The sequence below is a fragment of the Lepidochelys olivacea genome (genome assembly GCF_965140295.1).
Source record: "Lepidochelys olivacea isolate rLepOli2 genome assembly, chromosome: 2".
NCBI classification, from domain to species: domain Eukaryota; kingdom Metazoa; phylum Chordata; order Testudines; family Cheloniidae; genus Lepidochelys; species Lepidochelys olivacea.
In genome coordinates, this window is record NC_140412.1 from 159,300,281 (window position 1) to 159,318,714 (window position 18,434).

At 43.4% G+C, this 18,434-nt stretch overlaps 1 protein-coding gene across 6 annotated transcripts; it reads right to left on the reverse strand.

Annotated features, from left to right (window-relative positions):
* Positions 1 to 276: 276 nt before the first annotated feature.
* Positions 277 to 18,429, reverse strand: CCDC127 (coiled-coil domain containing 127). 6 transcript variants are annotated; one of them, XM_084621808.1, is made up of 5 exons: positions 18,222 to 18,428; positions 16,199 to 16,283; positions 15,269 to 15,337; positions 10,316 to 10,444; positions 277 to 1,139 (listed from the first exon to the last, which is right to left on the reverse strand). In XM_084621808.1, the coding sequence occupies exons 4-5, from the start codon at positions 10,434 to 10,436 to the stop codon at positions 469 to 471; spliced, it is 792 nt and encodes a 263-aa protein (XP_084477934.1). In that variant the 5' UTR covers positions 10,437 to 10,444; positions 15,269 to 15,337; positions 16,199 to 16,283; positions 18,222 to 18,428; the 3' UTR covers positions 277 to 468. The 6 variants fall into 6 exon arrangements, with proteins under 6 accessions (XP_084477934.1, XP_084477933.1, XP_084477932.1 ...); XM_084621807.1 differs by having other exon boundaries at positions 15,269 to 15,340; XM_084621806.1 differs by lacking the exon at positions 15,269 to 15,337.
* Positions 18,430 to 18,434: the final 5 nt, after the last annotated feature.

An 18,434-nucleotide genomic window follows, 5' to 3' on the forward strand; every position in this document is an offset into this window, starting at 1 on the left:
GCACATCAAGCTTGGAAGACCATGCAAATCTAATTTGAAAACATGATTCCACACTTTTTTCATTGGTACAGAGAAAGCATCTCACATCTAAATAATATAACAAGAAATCTCACTGTTACAGTCACTTCCGAGTACTTTCCTGAGAGTTTTGTTGCACTGCCATGCAGGAAATCAGGAGTTGGGAGCACTCTCTGCTAACCTGGCTGTGAACACAAAGTGTATCTTTCAGTTGACACAGTCTCAAGGTAAACTGCACTGCCTAGTGAGCATTTGTTGTTGGCCCATCAATGGAAAGGCACCAATAGTGGAGACACCTTCATGGATGGGGAGTACTGCAAATGTGGCTGCAATGAGGAGGGGGGGAAATATATGAATGTACTACAGGAAATTAGCATCTTTAGAATACCAGTGAGTCATCATATATTACATGTGCCATAATACATGAAATGCCACTACTTTCCCCACACATCATTTTTCCAACAAGGCCTTCTCTACCCTCTTGAACTTTTTTAATTCAACAGTTAGTTCCCAATATCTGAGATAAAGCCACATTAGTCTTCCATTTTGACGCTTGTTTGTGTTCAGCACATTACCACAATATGTATCATACTTAAAAATATCTTTTAAACCGTTTTCCATTTCTATATCCACAGCAACAGGATCAGTTGCAGCTCTAACTAGCAAATTTTTCTCTATTTCTAGTCGCTGGTTTCTGGGCAGCACAAAACTGCAGTAGATATCTTGTCTTTCTAAAAGTGCTTCTTCAAATTCTTTTATTACAATATTAGCTCTCTTTTGCCATTGTGCTTCTTTTGCAAGACAACTCTGGTACAAGGCACCTGCTGCCCCTGAGCGCCGCAGAACCTGCTTTTCTTGCTCCAACTTTTCGTGTTCCTGTTCTAGAACTCTTCTTTCTTCTACTAATTTTCGACTCTGGGAGATTAGGGCTTCACGATAACTCAGGGTTCTGTTGTGTTCCTTTTCAAGCTCCAACTCCAAGTGAGCAACTGTGCGGCGATTTTCTGTGATTGTGTCACGATATTTTGATTCAAGATCTCTTTGTACAGATGTTAGTCTTCTGTAATATTCTTTTTTTTCTTTTTCTATCTCTTTCTGAGACTCTCTGGACCAGATCCAACCTGTCATACATAAAACAAATTCCATATGTAAACAAAATATGTACAGTATTGATAATCAAAATTATTGAAGTACTTCACAAAGAAGTTCTGTTGCTACTTTTAGTAGTAACTTTATTTTTTTCTCCCCAAAGACACAAAGGGTGAAATTCACTTCAGTTCAGATGTCCCACAAAACTGAGAAGTTGTATGGTCTATGTTATAGAGGAGATCAGACTTGATTATCAGAATGTTCTCTTCTGGCCTTAAAATCTATACATCTACATTTTTAAAACATAAGAATGGCCATACTGGGTCAGGCCAATGGTCCATCTTGCCCAGTTTTCTGACAGTGGCTGGTGCCAGATGTTTCAGGGGGAATGAACAGAACAGAGCAATTTATCGAGTGATCCATCCCCTGTTGCCCAATCCCATCTTCTGACAGTCAAAGGTTTAGGTACACTGAGACCATGGGATTGTGTCCCTGACCATCTTGGGCAATAGTTATTGATGGATCTTTCCTCCAAGAATTTTTCTAATTCTTTTTTGAACCCAGCCACACTTGTTGCCAGGGGATGTTGTGAAGGCAAAAAGTTCCGCAGGTGGAGTGTGAGTTGTGTGAAGAAGTACTTCCTTATGTTTATTTTAAACCTGCCTCCTATTAATTTCATTGGGTGACTCTGGTTCTTGTGTTATGTGAATGGATAAATAACACTTCCTTATTCACTTTTTCCACACCATTCATGATTTTATAGACCTCGATCATATCCCCGAGTCATCTCTTTTTTAAACTGAACAATCCCAGTCTTTTCAATCTCTCCTCACATGGAAGTTGTTCCATATGCATCACTTTTGCTGTCCTTCTCTGTGCTTTTCCTAATTCTAATATCTCTTTTTTGAGATTGGGCGACCAGAACCACACGCAGTATTCAACGTGTGGGTGTACCATGGATTTATATAGTGGCATTATGATTTTTACAGTCTCATTATCTATCCATTGCCTAACGATTCCTAACATTGCTAGCTTTTTTTCCACTGCTGCTGCACCCAGAGCAGGCGTTTTCAGGGAACTATCTTTCTTGAGTGGTAGCAGCTAATTTACATCCCCATCATTTTGTCTGTATAGCTGGGATTATGTTGTCCAATGTGCAGTACTTCACATTTATCAACACTGAATTTCATCTACCATTTTGATATCCAGTCATCCAGTTTTGTGAGATCCCTTAGCGACTCTTTGCAGTCAGCTTTGGACTTAACTATCTTGAGTAATTTTGTATCATCTGCAAGTTTATCCTGCAAGTTTTATCTGGAAAAAGGGGTAAACAGTGAGATGGCTAAACTTGCAGACGATACAAAATTACTCAAATTAGTTAAGTCCAAAGCTGACTGCAAAGAGTTGCAAAGGGATCTCACAAAACTGGATGACTGGGCATCAAATTTTCCAGATCATTTATGAATACGTTGAACAGAACTGGTCCCAATACAAATCCTTGGAAGACCTCACTATTTACCTTTTTCCATTGTGAAAACTGATCATTTATTCCTACTCTTTCTTTCCTATCTTTTAGACAGTTACAGATCCATAAGAGGACCTTCCCTCTTATCCCAAGACTGCTTTACTTTGCTTAAGAGCTTTTGGTGTGGGACCTTGTCAAAGGCTTTCTGAAAGTCCATGTACACTATATCAACTGGATCACCCTTGTTTACATGCTTGTTGACACCCTCAAATAGATTGATAAGGTATGATTGCCATGTTGATTCTTCCCCAACATATTATATTCATCTATGTGTCTGACAATTCTGTTCTTTACTATAGTTTCAACCAATTTGCCTGATACTGAAGTTAGGCTTACCAGCCTGTAATTGCCAAGATCACCTCTAGAGGCATTTTTTTTTTTTTTTTGAAAAATTGGCCTTACATTAGCTATCCTCCAGTCATCTGGTACAGAGTCTGATTTAAGTGATGTGTTACATACCACAGTAAGTTCTGCAATTTCATATTTGAGTTCCTTCATAACTTGGATGAATACCATCTGGTCCTGGTGACTTCGTATTGTTTAATTTATCAGTTTGTTCCAAAACCTCCTCTGATATCTTAATCTGAGACAGTTCCTCAGATTTGTCACCTAAAACATATATGCTTCTCAGCGTACGTGGGGGAAGGAAGTGATGTTGAGGAAGCAGTTTAGGGTTTATAGAAAAGCTGTTCTGTGGCCCCTAACTTCAGAGCCTGAGGTTGGAGTTTTGTGAGTAAAAAAAAACTTTCTTTGCCTCTCAGTGTGAGGTATCAGTTTGGGTCTTGGTGGTTACAGACCTCATCTCTCTCTCTCTCTCTGACTCTGGAGATGGGGGCAGGACGAGACACCTATCATCACAGCAGTAGTCCTGAGTTCTGTCAAGGCATGATGGTAAACAGGAGAAGTGTATAAACAATACCATTTCCACAGGACAGCTGAGAGCCCTGGAAAGAGGCTGTTCTGATAGTCATTCCTGGAAGAGGCAAGTACAGCCACTTTCTTTTATTTTTATGATCCTTTGCTTTGCAATGAATTTGAGGCAGAACAGAGGAACGTCTGAATCAATATATGAGGCTGTGAGTATGTACTCCTGCTTTTATGGTCACACTGAAATAGACTCAAAGGCAAAATAACTTTCTGTTCACATTTTGAGGACATGCCTTTTTATTGTTCAGCCTGAGACAATCATGCTATGCTGAAAATTTATAGTTCTCCCCTCAGAAAGTTCATGGGTCAACTGTTCTTCAGTATTAGAATTCTGATCATCAGAAGTATTATCTCAGATATCAGAGATCAAACATAATTCCACTAGACTGATTAACCCATAAAAAATAGCACAAGGTCCAATCTTCCAAGGGATCCACATGCAGAAGTCCCATTGATTTTGATGGGAGCTACTTGCACAGCACAATTAGGAACATAGGAGTTACCATATTGGATCAGACCCGAAACCCATCTCGTCCTGTATCTTGTCTCCAACACTGTCCAGCACCAGAAGTTTCAGAGGAAGGTGTAAGAACCCCACAAGGAAAACATATGGAATAATCTTCTCCCAACATTAGGTATCATCCTGTTCTCTAAAAGATTTGTTAGCATGATTTATAACACTGGATATTCTTTATGTCCATGTAAATGTCCAATTCCTTTTTGAATCTTGTTAAATTCTTGATCATACTGACTTCCACATACATTGGTAATTAAAAGGTGGAACTCATTGTCACAGGAAGCTTTTTTTATAAGTTTGAATTTGCCACCTTTTAATGTCTTCTTGTTCTTGAGTTATGATACAGGGAGAACAGAACTTCTTGATCTATGCCATTCATTACTTGACATATTTTTATCATATCACCTGTTATTCATCCTCTTTCTAATCCCAATCTTTTCAATCTCTCTTCCTAGGAGCTTTTCCATGCCCTTAATCATTCTCATTGCCCTTCCTTGAACTATATCTAATTTTGCAATAATCTTTTTGAGATGGAGTACTGCACACAATATTCTAGGTGAAGCCACATCAATGATTTGTATAATGACATTATAATATTCTGCATATTATTCACCATCCCATTTCTTATGTGTCCTAATATCTTGTTTACTTTTTTGACCACAGTTATGCACTGAACAGAGGTCTTAATTGACCTGCCTACAGAGACACCAAAGTCCTTTTCCGGAGCTAATACAGTTAATTTTGAACCCTTTAAGGGGTATGAGTAATCTAAATTTTTCTCCCCAGTGTTCACTACTCGGCATATAGTTACACTGAACTTCATCTGCTATTATGATGTCCATTCACCTTTCTTGCTTAGGTTTCTCTGAGCCTAATACAGCCGTGTTAGTCTGTATTCGCAAAAAGAAAAGGAGTACTTGTGGCACCTTAGAGACTAACCAATTTATTTGAGCATAAGCTTTCGTGAACTATAGCTCACTTCATCGGATGCATCTGATGAAGTGAGCTGTAGCTCACGAAAGCTTATGCTCAAATAAATTGGTTAGTCTCTAAGGTGCCACAAGTATTCCTTTTCTTTTAGAGTAAGTAATATGGCTAGTCTTAAAAAGATGATGTTTTGGGTCAATGAATAAAAGGGATCCATAAAAATATTGTCTGTTTCGGGAAGTGTAAGGAGATAGCTTTTTTTCAGGTTCAGCAATTATTGTCATGCTACACTCTTATAGCTTAAAATAAGGTTAAGTTACACGTACTCAAAGTTTGTTTAAAACAAAAGAAAGATTTATATCACATTATTCCAGGGGTTCCCAAACTTGGTTCGCGGCTTGTTCAGGGTAAGCCTCTGGCGGGCCACAAGACACTTTGTTTACCTGAGTGTCCACAGGTATGGTCGCTCGCAGCTCTCAGTGGCCACGGTTCACTGATCCTGGCCAACGGGAGCTGCAGAAAGCGGTGGCCTGGCCTGCCCCGCTTCCCACAGCTCCCACTGGCCGGGAATGGCAAACCGTGGCCACTGGGAGCTGTGAGTGGAGCTGTGAGTGGACGTACCTGTGGATGCTCAGGTAAACAAAGCCTCTCGCGGGGCTTACCCTGAACAAGCCGTGAACCAAGTTTGGGAACCCCTGCACTATTCTAACTGATGATCATTGTTGGGCAGAGGTCCAGAATAAACAGTTTAGAAATTTCTCTACCTGCCTTTTCAGAGATTATTTAATAAAGGTGACTTGCAAAGGTGACTTCCCTTTCTTAAGGGAATTTGCCCTGTTTTGCTTCCTTCTGATGCATTAAAAAAATGTAAGGTTTTTTTCCTTTAGAAACTAAAGACAGCTTTAACTTTTTTTAACCTTAGAAATATCAGGAGCATCAAGTCTTATTAGCCCTGGAGAATCTCAAGGACGTACCAAGGATATTTATTCTAAGTTTTAACACCTTAAGGATTAATGTACTGAATGTTAACAAAATTTTCCTTTATTTATGCTATTAGTTACTGCAGTTAAGATGGTGTTAAAAACAAAAGTTTTTAAAAAGTCTGAGTCATTTCACTTGCTAAATTTTCACTATCACCATTTCACTAATTTTCTAGTCTTCACAAGAGGGACTTCCAGCCTAGACAGGCCTTGAATTTCTAACATTAACAATTTGCTTGGGGTGGCAGGGGACCTCAGCCCTTCTTCATACATCAAAAGACAGAAAAGGCACAAGTCTAATTTTTTAGCTTTTTGCAATTCCTTCCCTGCTAACTGGGCTGCATACAGTATTCTCGGCAGGCTAGCTATAGAACATTGTCTCCCTTCTTCAGTGAGTTATCTGAAACAGTACAACCACGCTATTGAAAGTAATATAACATATCTTTAGAGCCAGTCCATGGACATACTAGCTCCACCTTTTGTGGGTTCCCCCCCAGCTTGTTGGCACCTTGCTAATGTGTCACATGCTGCTCCATCAGCATGGTGCACTTGCAGAATGGAGCTTACTAAAATATTGGTTAAATTCCACTTGCAACCCTGACTGCCAAGGAACTGAGGGGAAAAATTGCCTTAATACTCTGCCTGTAACTTTCCACAACAGGATCTCATATCACAATACAAATATTGAAGAACTTGAGCATCACACAACCTCTGTGACGTAGTATTATCTTAGATATAAGAGGATGGATTAGATGATCCAGGAAGAGCTTTCTAGCCATAGGCTCTAAGTCTGATAGCTGCACACTCCAGTTTCAGGCTCATATTACTTTAATATCCAGGATTTCTTTTTTTAAATCCTTTCTTTACAAGGTACATACACCTAAAATCCATAGTATATAAATAGCACACATTTTGAAAACTCTGGTACCATTACTTACAGTAACTTATAGTCTCTACAACACTCATTAAAGCACAGTATCCTCAACAGTAAGATCATCATTAACAGACACTTTGGGGCACAGGAAACATTTCTATAATATGTGTACCTATGACAGATTACCTTTGAGGGAATATAAGAGTATTTTGAGCTATTTATTGTCCTTATTCTGATCAATTTACAGAGCCAAAAAGAAAGCAGTTATTTTTAAGCATGTAGGGAATAATCCTGCATTCCTTAAGCACTCAAAACCACCACTCAGTCAAGCAATACAGTACTCAAAGAATGCAGGGTCTGTCCCCAAATGTGAATTACTGTACAGGGCTGCTTAGAACTCTTATACAGCAAGAGACTGAAGTTTTCCACAAACAGAGCAATTTATTAGATAATTTTTCACATTGTAGTTTTATGCATTCTGAAAACATCCAAGATAAGTTCTGTTCACCACAGGTAAATAAGTTTTACAGTCAAACTGCTTGGGCAGGGTATAGCATTGTGTATGTGTCTAACACAATGAGGCTCCCCATCTCTGATTTGGGTTTCTCGGCACTATCACATTCGACTCAAATAGTCTGAAGCACAAGATAAAAATGTTATAACATGGCTCCCCTACACATCATCCACTTCACCAATATCTCAAACCTCCTCACTCAGTTCTTATACAGACAGACAGCTCCACACCATCTTATGCATGGAACATCCTTCCTGAACTGATCCTTAGGGGTTACTAAGCTGTCCTATTTCAAATCCTTCCTCAAGGCTCACCTCTGCGGCAATGCCTAGACGAAAACTGCTAGTTAACAATGGCTAGGTTACGGGACAACTGGTAATAGACTTTAAAGAATACAAATGTATAAACACAGTATTTATAAATAACAATTTTAATTATATTCCTCTTTTCCTACCATTCATGTCACTTCTAGCCCATATCCAATGGCTTAAGGCAGTGGTTCTCAAACTATGGGGCAGGCTTCTAAAGGAGGCGTGAGCTGTATGCCTTTTTTTTTTTTGGAAGAGCTCTGGCTGTCAGACCCAGGTGCCTGGGCTTGTGCACGCCCAGGAGGCAGGGATAAAGGGAGCTTTGCCACCTGGGCTTGGGCTCTCCTCCCTCCCCACCCCCTTACTGCCAGGCAGCCCAAGTTCAGGATCTCCTTCTCCCATCCAATTCCTCAACTGGAGGCGGTGAGGCTCTGGCTGTCAGCCCCAGAGTGGAAGCAACAGTAACTCAGAGGGCATTCTGCGCCAAAAAATTAAAAATTCTGCACACAATATTTTAAAATTCTGCAAATTATATTTGTCAAATAAATGTGGAGGCATGGCATTGGGGAGCACGGGCCATTGGCTGCATAGAGATGAGAGATCACTTTGCACTCTCAGCACTGAGGCTGCACCCAATCCTGATACAACGCAAGTACAGGGCCTGCCCCCAGAAACACCCCAGGGCCCTCCCCCTCTGCTCCAAGTGCACAGGTGGGGGCAGGCAGGCAGGCTCAGCAAGGCAGGATCCAAGTGTGGGGGGTTGCAGGTGTGGGTTGAGAGGGTTCTCAGTGGGACAATCTGGGTACGGGCGGCTCAGTGGGGGATCCAGGTGTGTGTGGGGGATCTGGATGCACAGAGGCTTGTTGGAGGGTTCTGGGTGCAATGGTAATGGGACTCTGCAGTGGGGTCCAGGTGAAGGTGGTTGGGGCTCAGCAGGGGGATCTGGGTGTGGGGGAGATAGAGATCGAAAGGGGGGGGTCTGGGTGTGGAGGGGTCCAGATGCTGGGGAAGTGGGGTTGAGTGGGGTGGGGATCCAGGTGTAGCTGGTTGGGGCTCAGTAGGGTGGGAATCCAGGTGTGGGTGGCTCACTGGGGTGGTCCAGGTGTAGGGGAAAGGGGCTCGTCGGGGGGGTTCTGGGTGTGGGGTAGGGTGAGGGTCTGGGTATGAGGGGTTCTGGATACATGAGGGTTGGGCGGATGGGGGAAGCAGCTCTCTATATAGGAATCCCTCCCCTGCAGTTGCGGAGCGATGGGTGCAGGAAGTGCTTGTGGGTGGGTTTTGCACAGCTTCCTACAGACAGGGGAGAAACCTGGGGGGTAGGTCTGACCCAGCCCTGGATGCCATGCAGGGAAAGAGGAAGTCCTGTCCTCCCCAACCCAGCCCGGACTAGCAGCTGAGCCCAGTGCAGAGTAGGAGCCACCAGGTGGGTCTTCCCCCCAGTCCCATCCCCCACCCCACAGTGATTTACCTCTCTGCCAGCTGCCCTGGGCACCCAAAACATACTTCTGGGAAGGGTCACACGACTGCTCTTGTGGCTTCCCCATCAGAAAGCCATTTTTCTGGAGGGGAGCAAAGAAATCTGTGGGAGACATAACTTCTGTGCAGAATCCCCCTAGGCGTAAGCAGTGCAGAAGTAAGGGTGGCAATGGGGCACTAAGTCTGCTGTGAAAAGTGATAGTGACAAATATCACTTTTCACGTTGGCACCTTTACTTCTGTACTGTTGCTGGCACTGTGCTGCTTTCAGAGCTGAGCACCCAGCCAGCGGCTGCTACTCTCCACTCTGCCTTCAGAGCTGGTGGAGATATATATCCTGGGGTAGAGGGTGGGAGAGGGGGCGGAAAATACTACAGATACAAAGAAGGGAGGCCTGACCAAATAAGTTTGAGAGCCACTGGCTTAAGGGGTTTTGGACAAAGTCCTTAGACTATAAACACTTTGGGGAACGGACTACGTCTTCATGTGAAATTGCAATGCAACTAACACAATGGTGTCCTCATCTCTATTAGAGCCTCTTAACAGTATTTCAGTGTGTTATCTGATAATAATGAGGAACAGTGAGGTTAAATGACTTGCCCAGGGTTACTCAGTCTATGGCAGAACACAGGTCTCCTTCCTCCAACTCACGTGCCTTAAACACAAAACTTTCCACTTCCCTGAAAAGAGGCAAACTATGGAGGAGTAGAAAGGATGAGTGAGGGAAAGGGAAAGACTACCAGCCTACAATTTTTTTCCCAAAAAAAGAACAAAGGTAAATTAGCTTGTGTAGACAAATGTGTGTACTAGTATTTTTATGTATTAGCCTTCCTTTACCTGCACATACCAGTCCTCCTAAACATACATTCCCTCCCAAATATGGTTACTCACCCAATTCTCTCCTCTTCCTTCAAAGGCTCTGAGATGACCCTCCTCCAGCTAGTAAGGATGGCTGCATTTGGCTTTCCACTGGATTGTGGAAATGCCATTTCAAACAGCTGGACAGAAGAGGGGTTGCTGGAGCAGTGTATTGCTGCATGAACCTTTTGGTCCAGAGAACTCAGCAGCCAGTTCTGACCCCCCACACATGGCAACACATTGTATTTCCACTAGAATGCTGGGCCTGATAAGAAACATATAATTAATAAAAATATTACTTACGAAATGCAGCCAATCCCAGCATTGGAACCAACAAAGCATAATTCCATTTGTTTCCATCACCACCATTTTCCCTTGGATTAGGCTGGATATTCCAGTTTGGAGGATCATTTAAATTATTCATGGAGACACCTTTAGATTCACAGGGGGAAAAAAAAGTCATGTCAGTGGTACCAATGATTAGGGGAGGGTGCTGATAGCAGTAGGTAACATGGACATGTGCACCTATTAAAACCATACCTAATACTTGGTTCAGGATTTCTATTTCAGATTCTGGATCAAACTGGAACTAAAGAGATAGATTTTAACTGTAAGGGTAATTAACCACTGAAACAGATTGCCAGGGAAGTGGTACATTCTCCATCACTTGGAGTCTTTACAGTATAGTCTACTTCAACACAAGCTATTGGACTCCGTGCATAACCACTGAGCATTCTATTACCTGTGTTATGCATACTGGTGATCAGACTAGATATCACAATGAACTCTTTTGGTATTAATCTTAATCTATCTATTCTTTGCTAATGAAATTACTTCCAGTCAGTAGACAAAGGGCCTAGCACCTCAGAAAGCCAATTTCACTCCTCAAGCATGGAAACAAGTACAATAACTAATCCATAAGGCCAGTACCTGTTCTTTGAGTCCCATTGCTGCTGTAACACATATAAAAACCCCACCAATTAATGATGCCTAAGATGGTGAGCAGGTGGAGATAACCGGCACTTTAGTAATTTTTAAAAACTTGAAAATGTCTTTTGTTGTGCTTTGGAGTAGACAACTAAAATAATGAAGCCTCAGTCCTACTGGTGGTCTCTGGACACTATGTTTGGCACTCTCTACCTCAAAGCAGCACCCTAGAACCTGCATATTCACCATCACATAATTATGATATGTTTTGTACAAAGTATGTCTTGTGAGGAATCATTTTAAAAGTCTTGATCTGTTGAACATTGATATCCTGTTGGATTGTATGTGCTATTATTGTATGTGAGGTTATGAAGTTTTGGTGTGTGTGTGTGTGCACGTGTGAAATATGTTTGAGGTTGGGAACACCCACAACCAGTCTTTCAGGTAAAGCAATGAAGTAGCCAGACAAGCTGATGGCCCATTAAAGAGAATCTACACTCCCAGTTACCATCCCAGAAGACTTCTGAGAAAGAGCATCGTAGGTAATGGAGAATGATTGACCAATGAGGGTGGACCCCCAGTCACAAGCACAGAACTTTCCAACAAGCTGGAAGAAACTATAAAAGAAGGGGAAGTGACATCATGACTTGGCCTCACTCCCCGCACAACTCAACATCTGGAAACACGTCCGGAGGACAAAGACTTTAAAAGCAGGAGGGTGGTCCCAGGCTGGAGGAGAGTTCCAGCCTGTGTATTGAAGTTTCCAGACTTGTTTGTACCATCTCTCAGGATGAGGCACTGCTTGATTCCAACCCCATTTACTTTATAGAACTTAAGACTGTGAATTTATTTTATTCCTTAGGTAACCAACTTTGATCTCTAGGCTTATTACTTATAATCACTTAAAATCTATCTTTCTGTAATTAGTAAATCTGTTTTATATTTTATCTAAAACAGTGTATTTTAGCTGAAGTGTTTGGGAAATCTCAGCTCAGTTTACAATGGCTAGTGTATGTCCTCTCTACATTGAGGGAGGGGTGGACTTGGTAATGAACTTACACTGGTCAGGCTTCTAACCAGGGCAAGGCGGTACAGTTCTGGGGTACAAGGCTGGGAAGCTGGGGGGAACTGGCTGGAGCCTCTCTGTTGTTGGTTCATGAGTGAGTGGGAGCATTCATGTAACTCGATTGGTTGTGTCTGTGAAGGGTAAGTGCAGTGCCTGCCACAGGTTTTAGCTTGCCAACATCATCACAGTGTGAGAAGGAGCCCAGTTGGGGGGGGGGGGGGGAGGGAGGGAAGCTCAGCAGTCCCATAGTTCAGGCTGCACCCGGGAACCCTGTCATACTATAGTCATATAAATAAAAGTAAAAGCATAAATCCAGATGTTATAAGAGTTGCCTTTAGGTGGAAAACAAACTGGGTTATTGGTTAGTTTTGAGTTGCTTTCTTCTTGTAAGACCAAAAGTTTCAACTATCCACCCACCCTCCCTTCAAAAAACACAAAGCTGATTCTTCCTTTAAGAGTGTTGAAAGTAAGATGTGTATTCCAGGAATAATTAGCTACAAAGAAAAAAAAAATTGTCTATTGGTAAACTTATTTAAAACAGGGCTGCATTTGGCTCTCCATTGCAACACCACTCTTTTAATCAGCCAAACAAAAAAGGGGTTGTGGAGCAATAAGATCCTACCCGCTGCATCTGCAGTGCTCCATGAATCGGCCCAGAGAGTTTCCTGGTACAACATGAAATACAATTTAAAGTAGAATAGTGTGGAAGGAATTGCTTATACAGCGGAAGACCGTTAATTTACTGCTTGTGAAAGATGTGGTCTTAGTGGGAGTCAAATAGACAGGCAAGTCCTTTGTTCATCCGTGGAACAGGTGAGTCGTGGGTACTGGCATGTGAGCTCCTCCCCCCACTCCCCACCACTGACCCAATTTGGCCATTACATTGTACAGAATTATCAAGGGAAAAGAGAAGTTCATCTCCATGCTATTTCAGACCTATGTATTTCTGTGAAGATTGTCAACATGGATCACAACGGTATTACAGTACAGACCTGTTTACATGCGAATCCGCTTAAAGCACGGTAGCGCCATGCCTCCCAGTGCTACCTATTTAACACGCGAGACTCATTAATATGCGATACAGGAACTTGCTACGTTGAGCTACAGATTTACTCATTAACTCACTGACATAGAAATCGACAGGAAGTGCAGAGCAGAAACGTGTTGTACGTCTTTATCGATATTGGTAAAGACGTAACACGCACGCTTAGACATTGTCATGCTAGACAGATATATAATATATATACTACATTAGAAAATTTTAACTGTAGGCCTAATATAATGGCAGAGGGCAAGCGTCAGAGTTCCTACACTGTAGAAGAAAAGCTAGCTGCAACAGATGGAGTAAATAGTGGAGAAACCCAGGCCAAAGTTTCAAAAAATATTGGGATTGCCGAATCTACTCTCCGAGGATGGCTAAAAAACGAATCTAAACTGAATGGCTTTGTACAAAATATCGATTCTGCCATGGGGCTTAAACGAAAACATGTGCGCTATTCAGCAAAACCCACAATAGATAAAGCCATGCACACGTGGTTTGCTCAGAAAAGGCTGAAAGGAATGCCGCTTAAGTGGGCTAATTCTTCAAGCCCAAGAGACAAAATTTGGAAATTTAATGGGGGATGAATCATTCCAAGCCAGCAAGGGGTTTATAAGTCATTTTAAAAAGCGTCATGGCATAGCGCAGGTATCGATTTATGGAGAAAGCCGATCAGCCGATGAATTGGCCGCGAATGCATTTCCCACCGAGTTAAAATCTATTTTACAAAATGAAGACTACCACGCTGAACAACTTTATAATTGTGATGAAACAGCTTTATTTTCAAAACTGCTACCTGATAAGACTTTAGCCTTTAATTACGAGACACAGAAAACAACTGGATTTAAAAAGATTGTGTGACTCTTCTTTTTTGTAGTAATAAGATGGTCAGCCATAAGCTTGCCCCTCTTCTCGTTGGCCGCTTTCATAAGCCTCGCTGCTTTTAATCACCTCAACAGAGCCAAACTGCCAGTAATATACGCTAACAGCAAAAATGCTTGGATGACGAGACATTTTCGACGACTGGTTCCACAATAACTTTGTTCCAGCTGTTTGTAAGCTTCTGTGGTCAAAGAAACTCGAAGCCAAAGCACTTTTGCTACTTGACAATTGTCCAGCCCATCCTCCAGCTGAATCACTGGTATCGAGCAATGGAAAAATTCAAGTGCTATACCTACCATTCAACACAACATCAAAAATTCAACCTTTAGACCAGGGCATTATTCAGAATTTTAAGAACAGTTATTAGTGGGAGATGATTTTGGCGATCGTGTCATGCACGTCTTCAGGCATTTCCGAACTCCTGAAACAGTTAAACATGAAGGAAATTATTTATTTAGATAAAAAAGCTTGGGACGGAATAAAACAAAAGTCCATTGAAAACTGCTGGATGAAGGCTTTCGGTGATGCCTTTTCTGTCAAAGACGGCTCAGACTCGGAAAACTCCAGCAGTGGCACTGATTCAGAGCCAGACTTTGAAGGATTTTCGGAAGAAGACGTCCTACAAACACGCACACAGACAAAAGAGGATAAAGGTAAACTTCTCTTTCAAATGATAAAAGATTTTAGTTTGGATACATCGCTGGAAATCATTACCCGGTGGCTGGAGATGGATGAAGATTGCCCGACTTCAGAATTTCTGTCCGAGGAAGAAATATTAACGGGCTGCAAGGCTACATCGGACTGCGAAAGTGATGGCGAGAATTCTAATAATGCAGGCCTAAATGACAATGACGACGACAATGTCGTTGAAAATGTCAAAATTTCGCTCACAGAAGCCCTTATTGCTGTAGAAACTGTTGTAAGATTTACGGAGGAGCAAAATGCAGAAAATATCGAAATCATTCATCTTTGGCGAAAGACAGACTTCATAAGAAAGAAAAAAAACGCGAGCCAGAAAGAGCAGAAAACAACAGCGTTTTTTTCTAAGTGAATCATAAACACTTTTTTCAGCATGGCCCTCTTAACCCGCAGTCCGTTAACACGTGGTCATGATGGCTTGACTCCCGACAGCCGTACGTAAATGGGTCTGTACTGTATGTGTATTACTATAGCACCTAGGAGCCCTAGTCCTGGACCCCACTGTATTAGGTGCTGTACAAACACAACAAAATGATCATCCTGTCCCACAGCCCATACTGACAACAAATTTTAGATTGTATGTCCACTGAGAACTGGACTGCCAATGTCCATATCTGATAAAAGAAGCTGTGCAGTTACCCACCTCCACTCCTGCGTATTACACAAATATGATGAGTCGTTGTCCTCTCTTGTAAAGATGCCAAAACAAGTACTTCTTAAAAAAAATAAAATAAAATAAAAAAAATCATGTTTAAAAAAAAATATCTTCAGAGTTTCAGGGGCTTTAAAATGTCTTTAAGCAAGTGTTTACACCACAACTCAGTTATCAAATATATGTTCATATTTTTTATTACTTCAGGAAAAGCAAATATTCTTCATGTTGAAGGACTGTTCTAAAAGATTAGATTTTTTTAAAGAGAAGTTCTATTGGTTGTAGAATATTTTTTCTGCCATTCAGCACCTCTAAAATGCCATACTTACAACACAACTATATTTAAAAGTATTCTACATTTCCTACTTAAAATGGAAAGTGAACTTGGCTAAAAGTGTTGGCACCAGCCAACTTTTAAATACCAGCAACGTTTTGTTATGTTAAATAATCATGATGCCGAAAAATCTTTACAAGGAAGAACTTTAGCATTATAGTATATCAGGGGTCAGTAACCGACGGCATGCGAGCTGATTTGTAATGGCACGCTGCTGCCTGCCGGGTCCCAGCCTCCGGCCCCGCTCAGCCCGCTGCTAGCCCAGATGAACGTTCGGAACCCCAGGCTGGCAGCGGGCTGAGCGGGCCAGCGGCGTAAGATCAGCATTTTAATTTAATTTTAAATGAAGCTTCTTAAACATTTTGAAAATCTTGTTTACTTTACATAAGACAATAGTTTAGTTATATAATATACAGACTTATAGAGAGAGACCTTCTAAAAAACGTTAAAATGTATTACTGGCACGCGAAACCTTAAATTAAAGTGAATAAATGAAGACTCAGCCCACCACTTCTGAAAGGTTGTTGACTCCTGTGGTATATCAAGAAAAAACCGAAAAATACCCCAGAACTTTGAGATTTACTTACCATCAATTTAACAGACTTAGGTACAACTTAGCCACTTGCCTAGAAAATAGGACACTGCAGCTTCTTTATTAAAGTCATTTTAGACCTAAAAATAAAATGATTGCTTTAGTAACCAGTTAATTTGAGAGATTAGGATTTTTAAATACGAACATTTCGTCTTTATTTAAAGTGATAATTGGCGAAATCAGATCTCTCTGATAAGATAGAAGTATAGAACAGGTTTTGCCGGTCTTGACAGAGATGGTACTACCTTTCTTAGAGCTTCAGACCAACAAGTCAGTCAGTCTTTCAGATATTTCAGACCTGTCCCATGATATGGAGTAGGGTCTGATTCTACAACAAATTCCTCTTTACAGAAATGAAAGGAGCAAAAAACCCCGCTGCAAGCAACTATAATTTTGGTTTTCCAAATCAAAGTCTATTATGGTGCAACTCATGTATGCAAGACTTTAGTACATCGGAGTTTGAGGGCTGTCTCTCTAGCACTGGGCAGGGATAACAGAGTTGGGTAGATGGATTTAGGACCTCTCCTCACATTCACCCCCCCCCCCCGAGTATAAGCATTTGTTTATTGTGTTAAAATACCTGTGGGCTATCTAGGTACTGATTTGGCCCCATCACTGCAAACCCAGACCACCCTCCACACTTTAAGTTTTCAGGGTAAAAGTTCCCCTCCGCATCTAAATTTCAGCCTCTCCACTTGTGCGCAGCTGTCTGGGCTCTCACCTAAATTCCTGACCAATTCATGAACAGGGAGAAGATTTGCCTTTTGGCGTTCGCTGGGCCTATCTCACACACAGGGCCTGATCCTGTACATGTGCTCAGAGGCTGGCAACCACTGTGCCGCCTACATCCCTTGGTTACTCCTGGGGGAATCCTGCGCCACTGCACATGTGCAGAATTTGTGTCCCCTGCAGAAAAATGACTTTCTGACAGGAAAGCAAAGGGAAGCCACAAGAGTGGTCACGTGACAGTTTCAAGCAGTATGTTTCGGGTGCCCAGGACAGTCAGCAGAGAGGTAAATCACTGTGGGGCAGAGGTCAGGACTGGGGAAGACCTGGTTGGTGGCACCTACCCTGCACCAGGGTCAGCTGCTAGCATGGCATCCGGGGCCGGGTCAGACCCACCCCCCAGATTTCTCCCCCAGTTGAAAGAATCTCCCACCTTTCCCATCACTCCTCAGCTGCAGGGGGAGGGATCCCTGTACAGGGAGCTGCTCTCCCATCTGCCCAAGCCCCCTGTACCCAGACCCTCACCCCACCCCCAGAATCCCCCCCCTTAAACCTGGACCACCCCAATGAGCCACCCTACCAAGCCACCTGGATTCCCACCCTACCAAGCCCCAACCACCTTCAGCCGGATCCCCCTGCAGAGTCCCATTTCCATTGCACCCAGATCCCCCACAACAAGACCCTGTATAGCCAGATCCCCCCTGCACCCGGATCGCCCACTGAGCCGCCCGCACCCAGATTACCTCACCCAGAACCCCTCTCAACCCACACCTGTATCCCCCCCCCCCAGGGCCTCCACGCTTGGATCCTGCCTGCCTCCACCTGGCATGGAGGAGTAGGGACCTGGGGTGTTTCTGGGCCAGGCCCGGTCCTTGTGTTGTGTTAGCTTTGCGTGCAGCTATCTAGAGGGGGAGCTGCACAGTGATCTCCCACCTCCGTGCAGCCAGTGGCCCGTGCTTCCCAGTGCCACACTGGAGCCCCCACGTTTATTTGGTAAATAAAATTTGCAGAATTTTAAAATATTGTGCGCACAGAGTTTGGGGGCGCAGAACGGTCCGGGTCCAGGTCCAGTGACGGGGCTGAACAGGCCGCGCGCTCAGAGGCCCACCACGGCCAGACCGATCCGCGCGCGGGGTCCTGCGACCCCTGGACAGCCCCGGGCGCTCCCGCCCCCGCCCCCGCCCCCGCCCCCGCGCGCTGGAGGCGCGGCCTGGAAACTCAGCAGCGCCTCCCGCCCCCGCGCGCCTGGGGACAACCCCGTGAGCGCCCCGGCCGCGGACGAGGAGACTCACCGCACAGACCCCGCCAGGCCCAGCCGAGTAGCCGCCGCCGCCGCCGCCGCCACTTACCCGCCGCCAGCGGGTCCAGCCCCCACCTCCCCGGACCAGCCCATTGGAACGGGAGGGGGAAAGGGAACAACAGCCGCGGGAGCCTGGTCGCCCGTCACACTATCCTCCCCCGGCAGTTGGTCTCTCCCGGAGGCTCGCTCCGGTAACTGCGCGGCC

What these genes read in the sequence shown, in the direction of transcription:
- CCDC127 (XM_084621805.1), bottom strand. Translation starts at nt 10,550, where the DNA reads ATGGTTTTAATAGGTGCACATGTCCATGTTACCTACTGCTATCAGCAC. An exon ending in GCTGGGATTGGCTGCATTTC is followed by an intron (nt 1,140 to 10,315) that starts GTAAGTAATATT and finishes TATGTATGACAG; the next exon opens with GTTGGATCTGGTCCAGAGAG.